Source organism: Armigeres subalbatus, chromosome 1, assembly GCF_024139115.2.
Source record: "Armigeres subalbatus isolate Guangzhou_Male chromosome 1, GZ_Asu_2, whole genome shotgun sequence".
NCBI classification, from domain to species: Eukaryota; Metazoa; Arthropoda; class Insecta; order Diptera; family Culicidae; genus Armigeres; species Armigeres subalbatus.
Genome location: NC_085139.1, coordinates 234624347 through 234646716, shown reverse-complemented (window position 1 = coordinate 234646716; position 22370 = coordinate 234624347). Strand labels below are relative to the sequence as shown.

Sequence of the window (22370 nt, the reverse complement as noted above, 5' to 3'; positions counted from 1 at the left end):
ACTTTCGTGGTTGAGCAGCTCGACCGGGATCTCGTCCTTCCCAGCAGATTTACTGTGTTTCAGCTCGTTTAGAGCCTTCTTCACCTCGTCCAGCGTTGGTGGTTCCACAGCTTGACCGTCGCCGACTGTGTCGTCCATCCTGCTTCTTAATACAACTTCATTTTCACGGTTCAACAAATCTTCAAAGTGCTCCTTCCACCTGGCTGTCACCATAATCTTGTCGGTCAGCTAATTCCCCTCTCGGTCATTGCATTATGTAGCGCGCCATTGACAGTTGCGTAAAACCTCCGCATATCGTTTCTATCCATGTTCTCCTGCGCTCCAGCTATCACACTCTCTTCGTGTTGCCTTTTTTCTGCGGTGGATTCGTTTCTCTTCTGCCCTTCCTACACTGTACCGCTCTCTGTTCGAACGTCTACGAGCCACTAGCATTCCACTCCTAGCAACATTTTTCTCGTGTGTCACTCGCTGGCACTCCTCATCAAACCAACCATTTCGTTGGCGTCGCTGTGCAGTGCCTAACACTTCCTGCGCTGTTGTAGTCACAGCTTCGTGGATATTTTCCCACAATCTGTTGACGTCGCCAGATCCGGTGGCATCTCTTATCCGCTCGTCCAGCTTCTGGTGGTACTGTTCAGCAACTCCTTCAACTGACAAGTGTTGGATATTGAAACGCATCGTCTGTTGTTTCGTGAGTTTGTGACGCTGGAAAGTCGTGCCCGAATTTTTGCAACTACAAGGTAGGGATCTGAGTCAATGTTCGGACCTCTGAAGGAACTTATATCTATAACATCCGAGAAATGTCGTCCGTCGATCATCACGTGGTTTATCTGTTAGCAAGTGTCTCCACTCGGATGTTGCCAGGTGTGTTTGCGGGTATTCTTACGTGCGAAGTTGGTTACAAGTCGCAGACCATTATCGTTGGTAGCGGAATGAAGGCTTTCCGTACCAATGATTCTTCTGATCTGCACATTTGCATCCCCGATGACAATCTTTACATCGTGTGTTGGGCACTCTCCGTAGACCTTAGCGAGGCTCTCATAGTTTCCATCCTTCACGCCATCAGGCTTATCGTTCGTTGGGGCATAGATGCTGACCAGGCTATAGTTGAAGAATTTGCCCTTCATTCTTAACACGCAAATTCGGTCGCTTATCGGCTTCCACCGGATAACACGCTTCATCTGCTTCCCAATCACCATGAAGCCAACTCCTCGTTCTGCTCTGTCACTGCCGCTATAGTAGATGTCGTACTTGAATGAAGTGTTCGCTATGGGATCCACCGCCCGGAATTCCTGGATTGCTGCCACAATCACGCCGACCTTCGGCAGCTCACGAGCCAAAGGCCCAACACGTGATGGTTTATTCAAAGTTCTCACGTTCCAAGATCCGACTTTCCAATCGTTGTTCTGTATTCGTTGCCGGATCTGTTGCCGTTGAATCAATCCGTTTGCTCTACTTTTGCCTTTCTTGATAGCTATAGAATCTTCGGTAGGCTACCTTACCAGGGTTGCGCTACCTACATCGCGTTGAAGGGGCTACCTTCTCGATGCTGACACGATGCAACATGGTGTGCACAGTTTTGTTTAGAGTCCCTCGCTGGCACTCGGACAATGATCAGCCGCCCCTAACATGGAGAACAGACGCTCGATCAGATTTGCACCTCCGAGAGGTTGCAGCAACTTGATTGTAACTGAATCCAGTCACATATGAGTTGCAGTAACCTATGTGGAATATGTGTGTTGCTATTAAAAACTTTATACCCATTTTTCTCAGAACTAAGTTTTTGTTACTTACACTCCTTTGCATTTAACCCCCTCAAATCGTTGGATTTGAACACGGTGACACCTTCCAGCTTAATAGTAGCTGGGCAATTAATGGAGAATGTTGAAAACTTCCAATATCTTTATGTAGTCAGACAGCGATTTCAAGATCGACATAGGCGCACGAATCAAGAAGGCAAAGACTGCTTTTATAGAAGCAGATAACAGGCAGATAAGTGAAAACACCAAAATCTAAATTTTTAACTCTAGCGTGAAATCTGTGCAATTATACGCTAACGAAACATGGTGTGTATCAGTGAAGAGCGCTAAACGGCTGCAGGTGTTCATCAGCAGAAGGTGACTAAAATCTAACTTGGGAACAGGTTGAGGTGCTGCTGGACATCGCCCAGGATGGGGTGTACAGGAGCCATTATAAGTAAGTTAGAATCTGCGGATTCCCCTCGAATATAAAAAGGAAAAATGCTGAGATTTTGTTAAAAAATAAATTTGGTAGCAATTGTTTTAAATAATCTGGAGAAATTTAAAAAACTCTGGATGATATCCTCTAGAAACATTCTATTATTCCTAGCTAATCTACATAAGAAATATTTATGCTTGAACGATCCTTTATTGGATATTTGTTCCTTAACAGTATCTAACCACAATTGACATACGCGAAATGAAGATTGACAAGACACCTTTCAGGTCGCAATTTATTAGCGACGCTCTTTAACTGTCTGATTTACTGTCCAAGTTCGGAACTTCCATGCCGTCCCCCCATAAACGCCAAACTACTTCCCTTGATTGATACCTCGCCTCGCAATGCTCATTAATATCTATTTAATAGAACAGCTAATGAACACTGCCGAAACCCACTCAGCCCAGCGCAAGTCATCCGGCAAACCGAAAAACCCCCCAACGAGCGGGGTAGGACATTATGGTTTTCTGCTTTTATTGTTTCCTGTGTTGGGTACCATCACCAGCAGCGCCGCCGTCAACCACTAACTGGTCGAACCCCGCTCCGATACGTGAACAAGATAGCAGCAGAAGTTATAAGGAGAGTACATCGCAATAATGTGATTAGGCCGTTGTTTTCCTCCCACTGTCTTTGGGACACTCTTTTTTCACTAAATATATATCGAGGGTTGTTGGCGGCAGTCGGCGAGCCGTGCCAACTGCGACAACGATGCCGTCGATCGGGCCAAATAAGCGCCTGTTGTTATGCAATCTCTCCTGACAAAGGCGGACCGCCCCCTATGTCTCAGCGCCGGAGGGTTGGCGAAGAGATAATTATGAAATCATGGCATACTTCGAGGTTCTTAATTATGGCGTCGATTATGGACTTGGAGCATTAATTCCGTACAGAAATAAATGGTGATGGGGTGTGGAGCACTTGAGAAGCTCTTTATATGCTTTTTGGTTGGTAGGTGGGGTCGGAGGAAATGTGCATGACTTTTTCCAATATTCTTTTCTTTTTCCACAATATACTGCTGTGAATTGGGAATTGTAAAAAATGGTTTTTCTATATTCCAGTCACGTTCCTTCTCTTGACAAAATTGATTGGTGTGCAGTCTCGCGGAATTCGATTACACAGCTGTTATGATACTATTTATTTAGCAATTCGTTTTTCTCCTTTCCGCAGGAAAAAGGCTCAGGTCAACATGGAGGGCCAATTTTTGGTCCGCCAGATCTACGAAGATGACATCACGTACAATCTGATAGAAGCTGCAGTTGAAATTCTGAGTAAGCATATTTTAGTTTTCTAATATCGTTGTGAACTGTAGCCTATATGTGGCATTGCAGATATTCCTGCCGGAGACATCCTGGAATTGTTTGGCAAAACATTCTTTGAATTCTGCCAGGACTCGGGATATGACAAAATCCTGCAAGTGCTCGGTGCAACGCCTCGAGATTTTCTGCAAAATCTAGACGCGTTGCACGACCACCTCGGAACACTGTACCCGGGAATGCGAGCCCCCTCGTTTCGATGTACGGAAACGGATGGTCAACTGGTACTGCACTACTATTCCGAACGGCCCGGACTGGAGCACATAGTGATAGGAATTGTCAAGGCCGTTGCATCGAAACTGCACGGAGTAGATGTAGAGATCAAGATCATACGCCGAAAAGGTGACCCCGTTGAAGTGCCAGTCTCCAAACCGGAGGAAAAAGTGAAGTCACCTCCGCCGGCAGTGGCTCAAAAACCAGTTCCTATCATCACTTCGGCCGATCTGGCCGTGCCTGAACTGGCCAACCTAGGTCTATGTAAACGAATACTAATGTCTAAAACGTACGGTGAATCTTATCTATCGAATAGACTGAATAGTAGGTTGAACCCGCCCCTTTCAAGCCGAACTGTAGTCCTAACATGTAGATATTTGTGTCTATTCCTTTCTTTTTTCTCTATGACCCACCTTCACCAAACTCCCGGTAGATTTAGCAACCTCCAGAAGCTCGACAACGCTTGCACACCGAACCGACCCTACGTCTTGCAATGGCAATAAACCTAGCTTAAGTAGTAGTCAAAACGGAAGCAATAGTAGACTGTACTTCGATGATAGCCAATTGACCACTAGTAGTAACGGAACCAATAATTGTGATAGCAATCAGACCGTGACGGTGACGTCAACAAACTCGGGGAAGGCCACCAAGGCGGTCGAGCGATCGGACCACATACAGTTTCTGATCACGGAAATCTCCGCACCCAAAACGCCAACGCGAAGAAGCGAAGACAAGGAACCACAAGCCGACTACCAGCTGGTCGCAAAAGGTAAGACACTTCGGATCGATCCTTTGCCTTGTAACACTTGGGTTTCTTTGCAGAACCAATGATATCGCCGACGACCTTCTGCAAGGTATTTCCCTTTCACCTCATGTTCAATCGTGATATGGTCGTGGTGCAGGCTGGTAAATCCGTTTCCCGAGTAATACCCAGGTGGGCGTCAAATTTATATCCATTTTAAACGTTGTTTATCGAACAACTTGTTTTCCAGAATATCCGAGCAGAATTGCCCTTTATTGACGATATTCGAAGCTATTCGACCACATCTGGAATTGAGCTTTGGTAATATCCTGGCCCACATTAACACAATCTACGTACTCAAGACCAAGTCGGGTGTGATGTCGATCAGAGATAGATACCTGAGACTGAAGGTTTTATATTTAATATCACTTTATACACCCTTATCTACAGTTATTCGTATTTCAGGGTCAAATGATGTACATCCCAGAATCGGACCTAATCCTGTTTCAGTGCTATCCCAGCGTGATGAACCTAAACGATCTCACCAAGTAGGGTCCCGATCTGATCTTTCAAGTTTCACAATTTCATGAAAATCTTCTACCAACAGGAAAGGCCTTCACATCTCGGACATCCCGCTGCACGACGCGTCCCGCGATCTGGTCCTGCTGTCCGAACAGTTCGAAGCCGAATACAAACTGACCACGAACCTGGAAATCCTCACCGACCGGCTGCAGCAGACCTATCGGGACCTGGAAAGTGAGAAGCAGAAAACCGACCGTTTGCTGTATTCGGTCCTGCCGAAAACCGTGGCCAACGAGTTGCGGCATCAGCGGCCCGTAGCTCCCAAACGGTACGACAGCGTCACCCTGATGTTCTCCGGTATCGTGGGCTTCGGTCAGTACTGTTCGGCCAACACCGATGCCGACGGTGCGATGAAGATCGTCAAGATGCTCAACGAACTGTACACGATTTTCGACGAGCTGACGGACTCGAAGAGCAACTCGAACATCTACAAGGTGGAAACGGTCGGCGACAAGTACATGGCCGTGTCCGGACTGCCGGATGAGTGCGAGAACCATGCCAAGTGTATAGCGCGGTTAGCCTTGGACATGATGGACATGGCGCGGAATGTTAAGATGGGTTCGGAGTCAGTGGTGAGTATTTCGCAAAGCATGAAAGTGGTAGTTGATGTCTATTGATTCTTACATCAATCGTTTGTTATATTCGAGAAAAATCCTGTGACAATAATTATTCGAAAGCTATTCTGCGAATTCAAACTTTCAATACCGTGTCAAAACTTTCAAAAGCTATTGATCAAATTCAATTTTTTAAATCAATGTTTTAATCTAATTTCAATTATGCAAATCAAATTTTACAAACCTCTCATCCTTTTCCAATATGTATTAATCCTTCTTTATATTTCTTTTTTAATTTATTCTACTTTCTTTCCTCTGCATTCTCCAGGTTTTTTTTTTATTTTCCCATCTTTTTTTTCTTCTTTATTCGATCTTTATATTTGTTCTGCTTTATTCTTAACCTTTCCCTCAATAACTCTTTATTCTTTCTTCTTACTTTTTTTATCTTTATACCTTGTTCATTATATATTTTCTTCTTTCGTCCTTTGCAGTTAATTTTTTTCCAAATGAAATCAAAATCAAATTTTAAACCAAAACCAAATACAGTGCAATTGCAATTAAAATCCAAACCAAATTAATTCCAAATTAAATCCAAATCAAATCCCAAACTAAATCAAAGTCCAATCCAAATCCAAAAAAAATCATTATAATTTTAATTCAAATCCAATAAAAATTAAAATCTAATCCAATTACAATCCAAATCCAATTTCAAAACAAACCCAATCTGAATCCAATCCAAATCGAAAACCAAACAATTCAAAAATCCATCAAAATCCAATCCGTTCCGAATTCAATCCAAAACCAATCCAAATCCAGACCAAATCCAATCCAAATCCAATCCATTCCAAATCCAATCCAATCCAAATCCAATCCAAATCCAATCCAAATCCAATCCAAAACCATTCAAAATCCAATCCTAATCCAATCTAGTCAATCCAGATCAGTCCAGATCAGTCAAATCAGTCAGGTCAGTCAGATCAATCCAGATCAGTCCAGTCAGTCAGGTCAGTCAGGTCAGTCCAAGGTCAGTCAGATCCAGTCCAGGTCGGTCGGTCAGTCGGTCCAGTCCGGTCAGATCCAGTCAGGTCAGTCCAGATCAGTCCAAGATCGGTCCAGATCCAGTCCAGTCAGTCCAGGTCAGTCCAGATCCAGTCCAGGTCAGTCCAGGTCAGTCAGTCCAGGTTCAGTCCGGTTCAGTCCAGATCCAGGTCCGGTCCCAGTCAGTCAGATCCAGTCCAGGTCAGTCCAGGTCCAGTCCAGGTCCAGTCCTAGTCAGTCAGGTCCAGATCCAGTCCAAAGTCAGTCCAGGTCCAGATCGGTCCAGGTCGGTCAAGTCCAGGTCAGTCCAGATCCGGTCCAGTTTAGAGTCAGTCGGTTCGGTCCAGGTCGGTCAGGTCAGTCCAGGTCCCAGGTCCGGTCAGTCCAAGGTCAGTCCAGATCAGGGTCGGTCCAGGTCCAGTCCAGATCCAGTCAGGTCAGGTCAGGTCGGTCAGGTCCAGTCCAGGCCAGTCAGTCAGTCCAGGTCAGATCCAGGTCAGGTTCCAGGTCAGTCCAGTCCAGATCCAGGTCAGTCCAGTCGGTCCAGGTCCAGATCCAGGTCAGGTCAGGTCAGATCCAGTCAGGTCAGTCCAGTCCAGTCAGAATTCGGTCAGATCAGTCCAGTCCAGTCAGGTTCAGGTCCAGGTCAGTCCAGGTCAGGTCAGATCCAGTCAGTCCAGATCCAAGTCAGTCCAGATCCAGTCCAGGTCCAGTCCAGGTCCAGTCAGATCAGTCCAGTCGGTCAGGTCAGTCAGTCAGGTCCAGATCGGTCCAGGTCCAGTCCAGGTCGGTCAGATCCGGTCCAGGTCAGTCCAGGTCAGTCCAGATCCAGTCAGGTCAGTCCAGATCGGTCAGTCCAGGTTCGGTCAGGTCAGTCCAGATCGGTCCAGGTCAGGTCCAGATCCAGTCCAGGTCCAGTCCAGGTCAGTCCAGATCCAGTCAGTCAGATCAGTCCAGATCAGCCAGGTCAGTCCAGTCCAGGTGGTCAAGTTCAGTCCAGGTTCAGTCCAGGTCCAAGTCCAGGTCCAGTCAGGTCAGTCCAGGTCCAGTTCAGATCAGTTCAGATCCAGTCCAGATCCAGTCCGGATCCAGTCCAGATCCAGTCCAGTCCCAGTCAGTCTAGAGTCAGTCCAGATCAGTCAGATCCAGTCCAGGTCCAGTCCTAGTCAGTCCAGATCCAAGTCGGTCAAAATCAGTCAGGCCCCAGATCCAGTCCAGATCCAGTCCAAGATCAGATCAGTCCAGATCGGTCCAGGTTTCCAGGTCGGATCCAGGTTCGGTCCAGGTCCAGGTCCAGTCAGTCGATCCAGGTCCAGGTCCAGATCCGGTCAGTCAGTCAGTCGGTCAGATCCAGTCAGGTCAGTCCAGATCAGTCCAGGTCAGATCAGTCCAGGCCCAGTCAGAGTCAGGTCAGATCCAGTCAATCCAGGTCAGTCAGGTCAGGTCAGTCAGGTCAGGTCAGGTTCAGGTCCAGATCAAGTCCAGATCCAAGGTCAGTCGAGTCCAGGTCAGTCAGGTCAGGTCCAGGTCAGTCCAGATCCGGTCCAGGTCCAGTCAGTCCAGTCCAGATCCAGTCCAGGTCAGTCCAGGTCAGTCCAGATCCAGTCCAGGTCCAGTCCTGCTTGTCCAGTCAGGTCAGGCCTAGTACAGTCCAGGTTCAGTCAGTCAGGTCAGTACAGATCCAGTCAGGTCAGTCCAGATCCAGTCCAGGTCGATCCAGGTTCAGTCCAAGGTCGGTCAAGATCAGTCCAGGTCAGTTCCAGATCGGTTCCAGATCGGTTTCAGGTTCAGGTCCAGGTCAGGCCCCAGTCCAGGTCAGTCCAGATCTTGTCTAGATCGGTTCAGGTCCAGTCCAGATCAGTCCAGATCGGTGCAGAGCCAGTCAGGTCAAGATCCAGTCAAGGTCAGTCCAGTCCAGTCCAGATCCAGTCAAGAGTCGGTTCAAGAATGATCAGGACAGTCCAGATCCAGATCGGTCAGGTCCAGATCAGTCCAGGTCCAGAAGCCAGTCCAGGTTCGGTCCAGAGGCCAGTGCAGAACAGTCCAGGTCCAGGTCCAGTCAGGTCAGTCAGTCAGATCCAGTCCAGTCCAGATCAGTCCAGTCCAGTCCAGGTCCAGGTCAGGTCCAGGTCAGGTCAAGTCCAGTCCAGGTCCAAGTCCAGATCCAGTCAGTCCAGATCCAGTCCAGGTCCAGGTCAGGTCAGGTCCAGGTCGGTCAGGTCAGTCCAGGTCAGGTCAGATCAGTACAGATCAGTCCAGATCCAGTCCTGATTCAGTCAGGTTCAGTCCAGGTCCAGTCCAAGTCAGTCCAGTCGGTAGATCAAGTCCAGTCCGGTCCAGTCAGGTCAATTGGTCCAGATCAGTCCAGATCCAGTACCAGATCCAGTCAGATCCAGTCAGGTTCAGTCCAGGTCAGTCAAGTCCAGTTCCAGAGTCGGTTCCAGATCAGTCCAGGTCGGTTCCAGGTCCAGATCCAGTCAAGTCTGTCCTGATCCAGTCCAGGTCAGTTCAGATCCAGTCCAGATCCAGTCCAGGTCAGTCCCGGTCCAGTCCAGGTCCAGTCCAGATCCAGTCTGGAGTCAGTCCAGGTCAGTCCAGGTCCAGTCAAGATCGGTACAGAGTCAGTCCAGGTACCAGTCCTGATCAGTCCAGGTTCAGTCAGTCAGATCCAGTCTAATCAGTCCAGGTCGGTACCAGATTCAGTCCAGATCCAGTACCAGATCCAGTCCTGATCAGTCCAGGTTCAGTCCAGTCCAGTCAGTCCAGTCAGTCCAGTCCAGATCCAGTCCAGATCCAGTCCAAGGTCAGTCCAGGTCAGGTCCAGATCCAGTCCAGGTCCAGTCCAGATCCAGTCAGATGCGGTCCAGGTCAGTCCAGTTCGGTCCAGGTCAGTCCAGGTTCAGTCCAGGTCGGTCAGGTCGGTTCCAGATCCAGTCCTAGTCGGTTCCAGTACAGGTCCAGTCAGGTCAGGTCAGATCCAGTCCAGGTCTGTCCTGGTCGATCCAGTCCAGATCCAGTCCAGGTCCTGTCCTGATCCAGTAAGGTCAGTCCAGATCAGTCAGTCCAGGTCCAGTCCAGTCCAGTCTGGAGTCAGTCCAGATCCAGTCCAAGATCGATCAAGTCCAGTCAAGTCTAGAGTCGATCCAGTCGATCAGTCCAGATCCAGTCCATGATCCAGTCCTAGTCAGTCAGGTTCAGATCCAGTCAGTCATGATCGGTACCAGATCCAGTCCAGATCCAGTCAGTCTGCTCCCAGGTCAGTCCAGATCATTGATCCAGATCGGTCATGATCCAGTACCAGGTCAGTCCTGATCCAGTCAGGTTCAGTCCAGGTCCAGGTCCAGTCAGTCCAAGATCCGTTTCCAGATCCGTTTCAGATCAGGTCCAGGTCAGTCCAGATCAGTCCAGATCCGTTTCCAGTCAGGTCCAGGTCAGTCCAGGTCAGTCCAGTCAGTCAGTCAGTCCAGGTCCAGTCCAGGTCAGTCCAGATCCAGTCAAGTCAGGTCAGTTCAGTCCTGTAAGGTCAGTCAGTCTGATCCAGATCAGTCTAGATCAGATCCAGGTTCAGTCCTGGTCGATCCAGTCAGTCAGTCTAGTCGTCGGTCAGATCCAGGTCCAAGTCCAGATCCAGTCCAAGTCAGTACCAGGTCGGTCCAGGTCCAGTCCAGGAGTCAGATCCAGGTCAGGTCAGTCCAGATCCAGTCCAGGTCAGTCCAGTCCAGGTCAGTCCAGGTCGGTCCAGGTCAGTCCAGATCCAGTCAGATCCAGTCCAGATCCAGTCCAGGTCAGTCCAGATCCCAGTCCGGTCCAGTCAGGATCCAGTCTCCAGGTCGGTTGATCCAGGTCCAGTCAGTCCAGTCAGTCAGTTGATCAGATCCAGTCAGTCCAGTCGGTCCAGATCCAGTCAGTCTAGGTCCAGTCAGGTCCAGATCCATTTAGATCCAGTCCTGGTCAGTCAGATTCAGTCCAGGTCAGTCCAGTCAGTCCAGTCCAGTCAGGTCAGTCCAGGTCAGTCGGTCAGTCAGGTCAGTCGGTCCAGATCAGTCAGATCCAGTCCGATCCAGTCCAGATTCAGTCTGTCAGGTCGGTCCAGTCCAGTCCAGTCAGTCAGGTCAGTCAGGTCCAGTCACGGTCCAGGTTCGGTCCTGGTCAGTCCAGATCCAGTCAAGTCAGATCAGTCCAGATCCAGTCCAGGTCAGATCAGTCCAGATCAGTCAGGTGAGTCAGTCCGATCCAGGTCAGGTCAGTCCAGATCAGTCCAAGGTCAGATCCAGATCCGATCAGATCCAGGTTCAGATCCAGTCAGGTCAGTCCAGGTCAGTCAGGTCCAGTCCAGATCGGTCAGTCCAGAGTCCAAGTCAGATCCAGTCAGTCCAAGGAGTCAGTCCAGATCCAGTCAGAGTCAGTCAGATCCAGTCGGTTCCAGTCTGATCCAGTCCAGGTTCAGTCCAGTCCAGTCCAGGTCAGTCCAGATCAGATCCAGTCAGTCAGGTCAGTCCAGATCAGTCAAGATCCAGTCAAGTCAGTCAGATCCAGTCAGTCAGTCCAGATCAGTCCAGATCGATCAGGTCCAGTCCAGGTCAGTCCAGTCAGTCCAGATCCAGTCAGATCCAGGTCAGATCCAGTCAGGTCAGTCAGATCAGGTCAGATCCAGTCAGATCCAGTCCAGATCAGTCAAGGTCAGTCCAGATCCAGTCCAGATCCAGTCTCAGATCGGTCAGTCAGGTCAGTCCAGGTCCAGTCAGATCCAGGTCAGTCCAGTCGATCGGTCCAGATCAGTCCAGGTCAGTCCAGATCCAGTCCGATCCAGTCCAGGTCAGTCCAGGTTGATCCAGTCCAGTCAGGTCAGTCCAGATCAGTCCAGTCAGTCAGTCAGATCCAGTCAGTCCAGTCGGAGTCAGTCCAGATCCAGTCCAGGTCCAGTCAGGTCCAGATCCAGGTCAGTCCAGATCCAGTCAGGTCAGTCCAGGTCAATCAGGTCCAGTCAGGTTCAGTCAGATCAGATCAATCCAGGTCCAGTCCAGATCAGTCCAAGTCCAGGTCAGTCCAATCCAAGATCAGGTCCAGGTCAAGGTCCGGTCGGTCAGATCCAGGTCCAGTCCAGTCCAGATCGGTCCAAGATCCAGTCAGTCGATCCAGTCAGTCCAGAGTCAGTCGATCCAAGTCCAGTCAGATCCAAATCAGTCCAGTCCAGTCGGTTCAGTCAGATCAGTCAGTCCAGGTCAAATCAGTCAGATCAGTCCAGGTTCCAGTCCAGATCCAGTCCAGGTCAGTCAGTCAGTCCAAATCAATCAGGTCCAGTCCAAGTCCAGTCTGGTCAGTCAGTCCAGTCGGTCAGATCCAGTCCAGGTCAGTCCAGGTCAATCCAGTCGGTCGATCAGTCCAGATCCAGTCCAGTCAGTCGAATCAGGTCGGTCAGATCGGTCCAGGTCAGTCCAGATCCAGTCCAGATCCAGTCCAGGTGATCGGTCCAGATCCAGTCCAGATCCAGTCCAGATCAGTCAGTCCAGTCAGATCCAGTCGGTCAGGTCAGATCCAGTACAGTCCAGATCATGATCAGTCCAGGTCAGTCCAGGTCCAGTCCAGTCAGTCAGTTCAGTCGATCCAGTCCAGGTCAGATCCAGGTCGATCCAGTCCAGATCAGTCCAGGTCAGTCCAGATCCAGGTCTGATCCAGTCTGATCCAGGTCCAGATCCAGTCAGGTCAGTCCAGATCCAGTCCAGATCAGTCAGATCCAGTCCAGTCAGGTCAGTCCAGATCCAGTCAGTCAGTCCAGGTCAGTCCAGGTCAGTCAGATCCAGGTCAGTCCAGGTCAGATCCAGTCCAGGTCAGTCGATCGGTCCGATCCAGTCAGATCCAGTCCAGGTCAGGTCAGTCAGGTCAGTCCAGATCAGTCCAGGTCCAGTCCAAGGTCCAGTCCAGGTCAGGTCTAGGTCAGTCTAGGAATTCAGTCCAGATCCAGTCCAGGTCGGTCTGTCGGTCAGATCAGGTCGATCAGTCCAGGTCAGATCCAGAGTCAGCAAGTCAGTCGGTCCAGGTCAGATCGATTCAGGTCCGGTCCAAGTCGGATCCAGGTCAGTCAGTCGGTCCAAGTCAGTCCAGTCCAGGTCAGGTCAGATCCAGGTCCAGATCAGTCCAGGTCCAGTCGATCCAAGTACAGAGTCAGTCCAAGGTCAGTCCAGTCAGTCCTAGATCAGTCAGTCAGTCCGATCAGGTCCTGGTCAGTCCAGGTCAGTCAGGTCCAGATCGGTCCAGATCAGTCCAGGTCAGTCCGATCCAGGTCAGAGTCGGTCGAGTCCAGGTCAGATCCAGTCAGTCAGTTAGATCCAGTCCAGAGTCTCGATCCAGTCAGTCAGGTTCGGAGTCCAGTCAAGTCAGTCCAGTCGGTCAGATCCAGTCAGATCGGTCAGATCCCGGTCGCAAGTCAGTCCAAATCCAGTCAGGTTCAGTCCAGTCCAGTCCAGTCCAAGTCAGTCCAGATCCGGTACAAGTCAGTCCAGATCCAGTCAGATCAGGTCAGTCCAGTCCAGATCAGATCAGATCCAGTCCGGTCAGTACGATCAGTCAGGTCAAGTCAGTCCAGATCCAGTCCAGATCAGTCAAATCCCAGTCAATTTGGTCCAGTCCAAGTCAGTCCAGGTCCAAGTCCAGTCCAGGTCAGTCCAGATCAGTCCAAGTCCAGTCAGATCGATCCAGGTCCAAGTCAGGAAATCGGTCAAATCCAGTCAGTTCGGTCAAGTCAGTCCAGGTATGATCAGGATCTGAATCCAGTCAATCAGTCGATCCAGTCCAGGTCAGTCAGTCAAGTCAGGTCAGTCAAGTCAGTCCAGATCCAGTCCAGGTCAGTCCAAGATCCAGTTCTGATCCAGTCCAGTCAGGTCGATTCAGATCCAGTCCAAGATCCAGTCAGATCAGGTCGATCAGATCGGTCGACAGATCAGTCAGATCAGTCGGTCCAGATCAGTCCAGGTCAGTCATGATCCAGTCCAGGTCAGTCAGGTCAGTCCAGATCCAGTCAGGTCAGTCAGATCCAGTCCAGATCGGTCAGATCCAGTCCAGTCAGTCCAGATCCAGTCCAGATCCAGTCCAGTCAGTCAGGAGTCAGTCCAGTCGGTCAGATCGGTCAGTCCAGTCCAGTCAGTCAGATCAGTCCAGATCAGTCAGATCCAGTCCAGTCCAGATCCAGTCGGTCAGTCCAGATCCAGTCCAGTCGATCCAGGTCCAGTCAGGTTCAGTCCAAGTCAGTCCAGGTCAGTCCAGGTCCAGATCCAGTCAGATCCAGGTCAGTCCAGGTCAGTCCAGGTCCAGTCAGGTCAGTCATCAGTCCAGATCAGTCAGGTCAGTCCAGTCCAGTCAGATCCAGTCCAGTCAGTCCAGATCAGTCCAGATCAGTCGATCCAGGTCAGTCCAGTCAGTCAGTCAGTCCGATCGATCCAGATCAGTCCAGTCAGTCGGTCAGTCCAGGTCCAGGTTCCAGTCCATCCAGATCAGTCCAGATCAGTCCAGGTTCCAGTCAAGATCAGGTCAAGTCAGTCCAGATCCAGTCAGGTCAAGTCCAGGTCAGTCCAGGTCAGTCCAGTCAGATCCCAGGTCAGTCCAGATCGTCTAGTCAGTCCAGGTTCAGTCCAGGTCAGGTCAGTCCAATCCAGTCAATCCAGGTCAGTCAGGTCAGTCCAGATCCAGTCAGGTCAGTCCAGGTCGGTCCAAGATCCAGTCGGTAGTCAAGTCCAGGTCGGTCAAGTCAGTCCAGATCCAGTCAGTCAGTCCAGTCAGATCCAGTCCAGATCAGTCCAGATCAGTCAAGTCGGTCCAGATCAGTCCAGATCCAGTCCAGGTCGGTCAGATCCAGTCGGTCAGGTCAATTGATCCAGTCCAGTCAGGTCCAGGTCGGTCAGTCCAGGTCAGTCAGATCCAGTTCCAGGTCAGTCAGGTCAGTCAGGTCCAGGTCAGTCAGATCGGTCAGTCCAGGTCCAGTCCAGTCAGATCAGTCAGATCCAGTCCAGATCCAGTCCGGTCAGTCCAGGTCAGTCCAGTCGGTCCAGTCAGTCCAGGTCAGTACAGGTCAGTCCAGATCCAGTCCAGATCGGTCAGATCAGTCCAGGTCAGTCAATCCAGATCAGTCGGTCAGATCCAGATCGGTTCAGGTCAGTCCAGATCCGGTCCAGGTCAGTCAGGTCCAGTCCAGGTCCAGTCCAGATCGGTCAGTCCCAGGTCAGTCAGTCGGTCAGATCCAGTCAGATCGGTCCAGATCAGTCCAGTCAGATCCAGTCAGTCCAGATCCAGGTCAGTCAAGGTCCAGGTCAGTCAGATCAGTCCAAATCAGTCCAGGTTCAGTCCAGATCAGTCCAGATCCAGTCAGTCAGTCCAGATCAGTCCAGATCCAGTCAGATCCAGGTCCGGTCAGATCAGTCCAGTCAGTCCAGATCCAGTCCAGGTCAGTCAGATCCAGATCCAGTCCAGGTCAGTCAAATCCAGTCCAGGTCCAGTCCAGGTCAGTCAGTCCAGGTCAGTCAATCAGTCCAGATCAGTCCAGGTCAGTCAGATCAGTCCAGGTCAGTAGATCCAGGTCGTCCAGTCAATCCAGGTCAGTCAGGTCAGTCCTGTCAGTCAAGTCGATCCAGATCAGTCAGGTCAGTCCAGATCAGTCGAGTCAGGTCCAGTCAGTCAGTCCAGTCGGTCCAGTCCAGGTCAGGTCAGTCCAGATCCAGGTACCAGATCAGTCAGTCCAGATCGGTCAGATCCAGTCAGTTCAGTCGGTCCAGGTCCAATTCCAGGTCCAGTCGATCAGTCCAGGTCCAGTCCAGTCCGGTCAGTCAGGTCCAGATCCAGTCCAGGTCGGTCCAGTCAGTCAGTCAGATCCAGTCAGATCCAGTCAGTCAGTCAGTCCAGTCCAGATCAGATCCAGATCAGTCAGTCAGATCCAGAGATCCAGTCAGTCAGTCCAGGTCGGTCAGTCCAGTCGGTATCCAGATCCAGGTCCAGTCCAGATCCAAGTCAGATCGGTCAGTCCAGGTCCAGTCCAGGTCAGTCAGATCCAGTCCAGGTCAGTCGATCCAGTCAGGTCCAGTCCAGATCAGTCTAAGGTCAGGTCAGTCCAGGTCGATCAGTCCAGATCCAGTCCCAGGTCAGTCAAGTCAGTCCAAGTCAGTCCAGGTCAGGTCAGATCCAGTCAGTCCAGATCCAGTCAGATCCAGTCGGTCCAGATCCAGTCCAGGTCAGTCAGGTCAGTCCAAGATCAGTCCAAGTCCAGTCAGTCCAGAGTCAGTCCAAGTCAGTCCAGATCCAGTCAGTCAGATCCAGTCCAGATCAGTCCAGATCAGTCAGTCAATAGATCAGGTCAGTCAGTCCAGATCCAGTCAGTCCAGATCGGTCAGTCCAAGTCCAGTCCAGAGTCAGTCAGATCCAGGTCCAGGTCAAGTCAGTCAGTCCAGTCCAGATCCAGGTCAGGTCCAGTCAGGTCAGTCCAGGTCAGTCCAGGTCAGTCCAGTCCAGGTCCAGATCAGTCAGATCCAGTCCAGTCAGTCGATCGATCCAGTCAGATCCAGTCAGGAGTTCAGTCAGTCCAAGTCGATCAGTCCAGGTCCAGTCAGAGTCAGATCAGTCAAGATCCAGTCAGGTCGAGTCAGATCCAGTCAGTCCAGATCCAAGTCAGCTCCGATCCAAGATCCAGTGGTTCAGTCCAGTTCCAGTCAGATCAGTCCGGTCAGTCCAAATTAGGTCAGGGTCAGATCCAGTCAGTCAGGTCGGTCCAGATCCAGTCCAGGTTCCAGTCCAGATCAGTCAGATCCAGTCAGGTCCAGGTCAAGTCGATCCAGTCCAGGTTCCAGTCGGTTTAGAGTCCAGGTCAGTCAGTCAGATCCAGTCCAGGTCAGTCCAGATCCAGTCCAGATCAGTCCAGGTCGGTCAGTCAGATCAGTCCAGTCAGGTCAGTCCAGTCGGTCAGGTCCAGATCCAGTCCAGATCAGTCCAGGTCCAGTCAGTCAGTCCAGGTCAGTCCAGATCAGTCAGGTTCCAAGTCCAGTCAGGTCAGTCAGATCGGTCAGGTCAGTCCAGAGTCAGTCCAGGTCAGTCAGATCCAGTCCAGGTCGGTCAGATCCAGTCCAGGTCGGTCAGTCCAGTCAGTCAGGTCAGATCCAGTCCAGGTCAGTCAGTCAGGTCAGGTCCAGGTCAGTCAGATCCAGTCCAGTCCAGTCAGTCCAGGTCAGGTCAGGTTCAGTCCAGTCAGGTCGGTCAGGTCAGTCGGTCAAGTGCAGTCCAGGTCGGTCAGATCCAGTCAGGTCCAGGTCCAGATCCAGTCCAGTCAGTCCAGGATTCCAGTCCAGATGCAGTCCAGGTTCAGTCAGTTCCAGTCAGATCAGTCCAGTCCAGTCCAGGTCAGTCCAGATCGGTTCCAGTCAGGTTCCAGGCCCAGGTCGGATCCAGTCAGGTCAGGTCAGGTTCAGATCCAGGTTCAAGTCCAGTCCAGATCCAGTCAGGTCCTGTCCATGTCGGTTCCAGTCAGATCCGTCTAAATCAAGTCCGGTTCAGATCCAGGTCCAGTCCAGATCAGTCCAGATCAGTCAGATCAGTCCAGATCAGTCCAGGTCCAGTCCAGATCAGTCAGTGCGGTCAGGTTCGGTCAGTTCAGTCCAGATCCAGTCCGGATCAGTCCAGATCCAGTCAGATCGGTTCCAGGTCAGTTCCAGGTCAGATCCAAGTCGGTCCAGATCCAGGTCAGGTTCAGGTCAGGTTCAAGTCGGTCAGATCCAGTCAGATCTATCCTGTCCGTCGGTTCCAGTCTAGATCAGGTCAGTTTCAGGGTCCAGGTCAGTCCAGTCCAGTCAGTCAGATCCAGTCAAGTCAGTCCAGGTTCAGTCCATCGATCCAGGTCAGTCCGATCCAGTCCAAGTCAGTCCAGGTCAGTCCAGATCCAGTCAGTCAGTCCAGATCCAGATCCAGTCCAGGTCAGTCCAGATCCAGTCCAGATCCAGTCAGTCAAGATCAGTCCTAGTCCAGTCCAGGTTCAGTCCAGTCGGATCCAGTCAGTCAGGTCAGTCCAGTCGGTTCCGGTCCAGATCCAGATCAGTTCCAGGTTCAGGTCAGATCAGTCAGGTCAGGTCCAAGTCCAGTCAGTCAGATCCAGTCAGTCCAGATCCTGTCATCATCGGTCAAGTCAGTCAGATCCAGTCCAGGTCAGGTCCAGATCCAGTCCAGTCAGATCCAGTCCAGATCCAGTCCAGATCCAGTGCAGTTCCAGTCGGTTCCAGTCAGATCTAGTCCAGATCGGTTCCAGATGAGAGTCAGGTCAGGTCCAGGTCAGTCCAGATCCAGGTCTAGTCCAGATCCGGTGTAAGTCAGTCCAGATCTAGTCCAGATCCAGTCAGATCCAGTTCAGATCCAGTCCTAGTCCAGTCTAAGTCCAGTCAGATCCAGTCAGGCCCAGATCCAGGCCAGATCGGTCAGATCCAGTCCAGATCCAGGCCATGTGCAGTCCAGGTCAGTCAGATCCAGTTCAGGTTCTAGCCAGATCCAGTCCAGGCCCAGTTTCGGTTTAAGTACAGTCAAGGTCCAGTTCGTTTCCGTTCCAGGTCCGGTCCAAATCAGCCCCAAATCAGATCAGGTCCGGATCAAATCAAAATCTGAGTCCAAATCGATATAAATCCAGTCCAGATCCGATGTATAAGTCAGTCTAAGTCAGTCAGGTCCAGTCCAGGTCAGTCCAAATCCATTTCCAGATCGGTCGGATCCAGTCGGATCAAATCCAAATCAAATCCAAATCAAATCCAAATCCAATCCAAATCCAATCCAAATCCAATCCAAATCCAATCCAAATCCAATCCAAATCCAATCCAAACCATATCCAATCCAAATCCAATTCAAATTCTAACCAAATCCAATCCAAACCCAATTTCAATTTAAATACAATCCAAATCCAATCCAAGTCCAATCCATTCCATTCCAAATCCAATCCAAATCCAACCCAAATCCAATCCGATCCAAACCAATACAATCCAAATCCAATCCAAATCCAATCCAAATCCAATCCAAACCCAAATCCAAACCAAATCCAATCCAAATCCAATTCAAACCCAAATTTAATTTAAATACAATCCAAAACCTATCCAAGTCCAATCCAAATTCAATCCAAATCCATTCTAAATCCAATCCAAACCCAAATCCAATCCAAATCCAATCCAAATTCAAACCAAATCCAATTCAAACCCAAATTCAATTGAAATACAATCCAAATCAGAGCCAAATCCAAAACCAATTCAGAACAAAACTAAAATCAAATATCAATTGAATCCGAATCCAAATTCAATCCTCTTCGAATTATGAACGAATTCCTAGCCATGCCAAATCCAACCCAAATCCAATCTGATCCAAATTCCATCCAATTTCAATCCAAATCCAATTCCAATTCAAATGAAATCCAATCAAAAGTCATTCCACATTCGATGCAAAGTTCATCCAAATCCGATCGAAACTAAATCCAAATGCATTTGAAATTCGAATCCAATACAATTTTGATTCAAGTCAAATTCAAATTGAATCCAATTCAAATTCAATTATAATTCAATCCAAATCTGAATCCAAATTCAATTCTAATTCAATCCAATTTTTAATCAAAATTGAATACGAATTTATTGTCATTCTCCGAATCCAGCCATCAGAAGTAATTTTAGATTAAATATTTTCTGATTGTGCAAGCGATTTACTTCAATTAACTTTCCAGCGCTTTATTTTCCTTCATGGGAATTAAACGAAAGTGTTTAGACGTTCAATTCGCTTTCAAATCAAGTCACATTCACTATTAGCATAGCGGTATTACAATGCCTTACAAAATTTCTCCCCCTCTCCATCCCCACCAGCAAATCACAATCGGGATTCATTCGGGCGAGGTGGTCACCGGTGTCATCGGTAACCGAATGCCCCGCTACTGTCTGTTTGGCAACACGGTCAACCTGACGAGTCGGACGGAAACGACCGGGGTCCACGGGAAGATCAACATCAGTGAGACGACCTACAAGTGAGTATCCGATGATCCAACTAACGATCAATCGAGCAAATCGATATATTTCATAATTTTTCGTGGCACATTGAGCCGGTTGATACCGCGCGGTAGCTGGAAGTTTGCCCTAAGTTGGTCCCGAACGTGGCACCGGCAAATGGATTTCAGACTGGGTACTCCGTACAGTTGATCCAGTGGGATGAGATTGTCTGCCAGGAGTAGATTGTACTTGATTTGGAACATTTCCTTGCGGACGTGGAAGAGGTGCGGTTTGTAGGGCAGTTCTATCATGATGGTGCAACGGAGAAGCAGTTTGAGGCAGGACACCAGCTGGTAGGGGTAGGATCGGTTTTCGTACTCGCGTAGTTTATCCAGGAGGCTTAGAATTGGGGACGATCCTCCGTCGTCCGGGTTGGGGTTGGCACCGTGGCTGAAAATGGTAATTAAAGCAAATTATGTCCTATATGTACATATGAATCAATTTCACAAGCATGAACAGTTACCGCAACAAAATCATCAAGATGTCTGGAGCTGAAGCCTGTATGGCTACGCGGAGAGGGGCAGCCTTACCACAGGATTCGATAGGAATATCAATAAATCTGAAATTAGAAGCACATTTTGTTACAATTTAGGTATCTAGGTTCGTAATGTAGAGACCGGTTAAACTTAATTGATCCAACATTTTCAATTTCAAATAGTTTACGTCGGAGAAGAACCCATGACCAATTATTTGGATAAAGCTTTCATTTGAAGCGATAGTAATTAGGCTCAATAATAATAATTATAACAAGTAAAAACGATGCGATCAATTCGTAAAATTGTTCAAATGTTACTTACTTCGTTGGCATCAAATCCCGATAGATGTACGAATAGCTTGGGAAGTTTAGTCTCGCTCGACCAGCGTGATGCAGAAAAAATACCATCGCCCTCAAATTTTCATCCTGATCCTTAAAGTCACTCTTCCAGCCGGCAATGAAATGGGGTGCATTCGTTCCGAACAACGCTCCCAAAAACAACCTCTCGAACGTATTTTCACACGCGTAAATTTCCTCTGTAACTCAATAAAAAATAACCCAAATAAGGTTTCACATTCACTTATCACACCGGACCGCATTCTCACCCAACAACAACCGAATCACCTCAGAGTCCTCCAAGCTCCAGTCCCATGCGATCCGCAGCGCAATATACAGCACGTTGTGATACTTCCCCATCATGCAAACCCTAAAATTGTCGTCCTTCATCTTCCGGTGGTAATCGATAGCAGATTTCACCGCCAAACCGACCGCCAACTGGGCATTGGCCGTCGGTCGACCCTCAATACAACCGGAAATGACCGAATTGAGGTGGTCAATCACGTCCCTCCGGCCGCTGCGACTTTTCAACCCGCTGCGCTCCATCGTCAGGAAGGACTCCTCGAAAAATATATCGAAAACGTATTCCATCGCAAGCGAGGGTTCAACTAATCCCAGTCCAACTTTCGGTCAGTGATATACAACAGCTTCCGCTGGTCCGGAAATCCACACGCTGCTGCCCCGTCAGCGGAAACAGAACGTAGCTTCCAATTAGAGGTGCTCAGTTCAAATTATCACCAATTGGTAGGTCGGTGACTGTCCTCCTCCTACCCAATTCTTTGGTCCGATTCGGATCGAACGGCAAAGTTGACTGTTGTTGTCGCCGCCTGTTTAGACTATCCAACAGCACAACAGCAGGGCAGTAGGGAAACGGAATTTTAATTACCTTTCCCCAAAGAGACACTTCATGTGCACAGGCATAGGACTTCGGCATGTTCGGTCACTTGTCCAGTAGGGACGTTACAGTCAGACGAATAATACTGCAGTCTCGGGGCAGTGTTTCTCAAATTATATTTATAATTGAGTCAACTCCCAAGTAGCAAGCAATTTATTTATCTGGCTATAAAATTCGCTCTTCATAAACTTATTTTTAATTCTGTGAAATAATTGAAAATGTTCATTAACATATCCGGATTTTTTATAAGCTCATCGACTAGCAATATTCAAAATCTAAATTTCCTGAATAACAGAGCCATCCTCGGTAATATCAACTAATAATAATTATTATATATGAGGTAATATGTTTTGACGTAAACTACGTCTAAGGGGAAGACTCAGATACAAGGTATAAAACCAAAATTTCCAAATTCGAGACCTTCACGAAATTAGGATAGATTTCAAACGCTAATAGCGTCTTTATCTTTCGATGGATTTCCGAGATTTGCTTATCAATAGATTTGGAAACTCTCCAGCAATTTGCCAATTCTATTGATATTGATACTATTGATTATCAACGTTAATCTATTAAAAATGTTATTTCTTTCCAAACCGGGTGAAAAATTCAATTCCGTTCATAAATCCCCAACACGGACATCAGATTGCAGTAAGGTACGGGTCTTTTGATCCACGGCTTCGTTTTCCCTGTGTGCTTCGCGTGCGCGCGTCATTTTCATTCTGGATGCAGCACCAATTTCGTTGCTTCTTTTCACTAACATGCGTGCTTACTGATGAAAAATCACAATAATAAGAAACAAATCAAGGAGCAGTAACCCAACTAAAATAGAGTAGGTACTCCTAATACATCAACGAAAAATTATTTAATGTTTTGATTCCAAACTCCGAGTCTACGTCAAGTTTAATAATACAATTTCTCAGAAAATGAAAAACAAAGAATAAGATGTTTAATAAGTT

At 49.0% G+C, this 22370-nt stretch overlaps 2 protein-coding genes across 8 annotated transcripts in view; one reads left to right on the top strand and one right to left on the bottom strand.

Moving 5' to 3' along the window:
* LOC134205897 (guanylate cyclase soluble subunit beta-1) overlaps window positions 1–22370 on the top strand; it is a 244713-nt gene that overhangs the window by 180203 nt on the left and 42140 nt on the right. For 5 of the 7 annotated variants that reach the window (XM_062681591.1, XM_062681588.1, XM_062681590.1 and 2 more), the window contains 8 exons: window positions 3403–3503; window positions 3564–4085; window positions 4195–4530; window positions 4584–4695; window positions 4754–4913; window positions 4969–5051; window positions 5111–5657; window positions 19529–19686. In XM_062681591.1, the coding sequence (XP_062537575.1) occupies window positions 3403–3503; window positions 3564–4085; window positions 4195–4530; window positions 4584–4695; window positions 4754–4913; window positions 4969–5051; window positions 5111–5657; window positions 19529–19686 (2019 nt within the window). Of the gene's footprint in view, window positions 1–3402; window positions 3504–3563; window positions 4086–4194; window positions 4531–4583; window positions 4696–4753; window positions 4914–4968; window positions 5052–5110; window positions 5658–19528; window positions 19691–22370 lie in introns of those variants that run through there. The other 2 variants (XM_062681594.1, XM_062681593.1) reach the window with 2 other exon arrangements.
* On the bottom strand, window positions 19688–21339 carry LOC134205899 (uncharacterized). Its single transcript, XM_062681595.1, has 4 exons — window positions 20789–21339; window positions 20506–20719; window positions 20172–20267; window positions 19688–20098 (listed from the first exon to the last, which is right to left on the bottom strand). The coding sequence occupies exons 1-4, from the start codon at window positions 21108–21110 to the stop codon at window positions 19714–19716; spliced, it is 1017 nt and encodes a 338-aa protein (XP_062537579.1). The 5' UTR covers window positions 21111–21339; the 3' UTR covers window positions 19688–19713.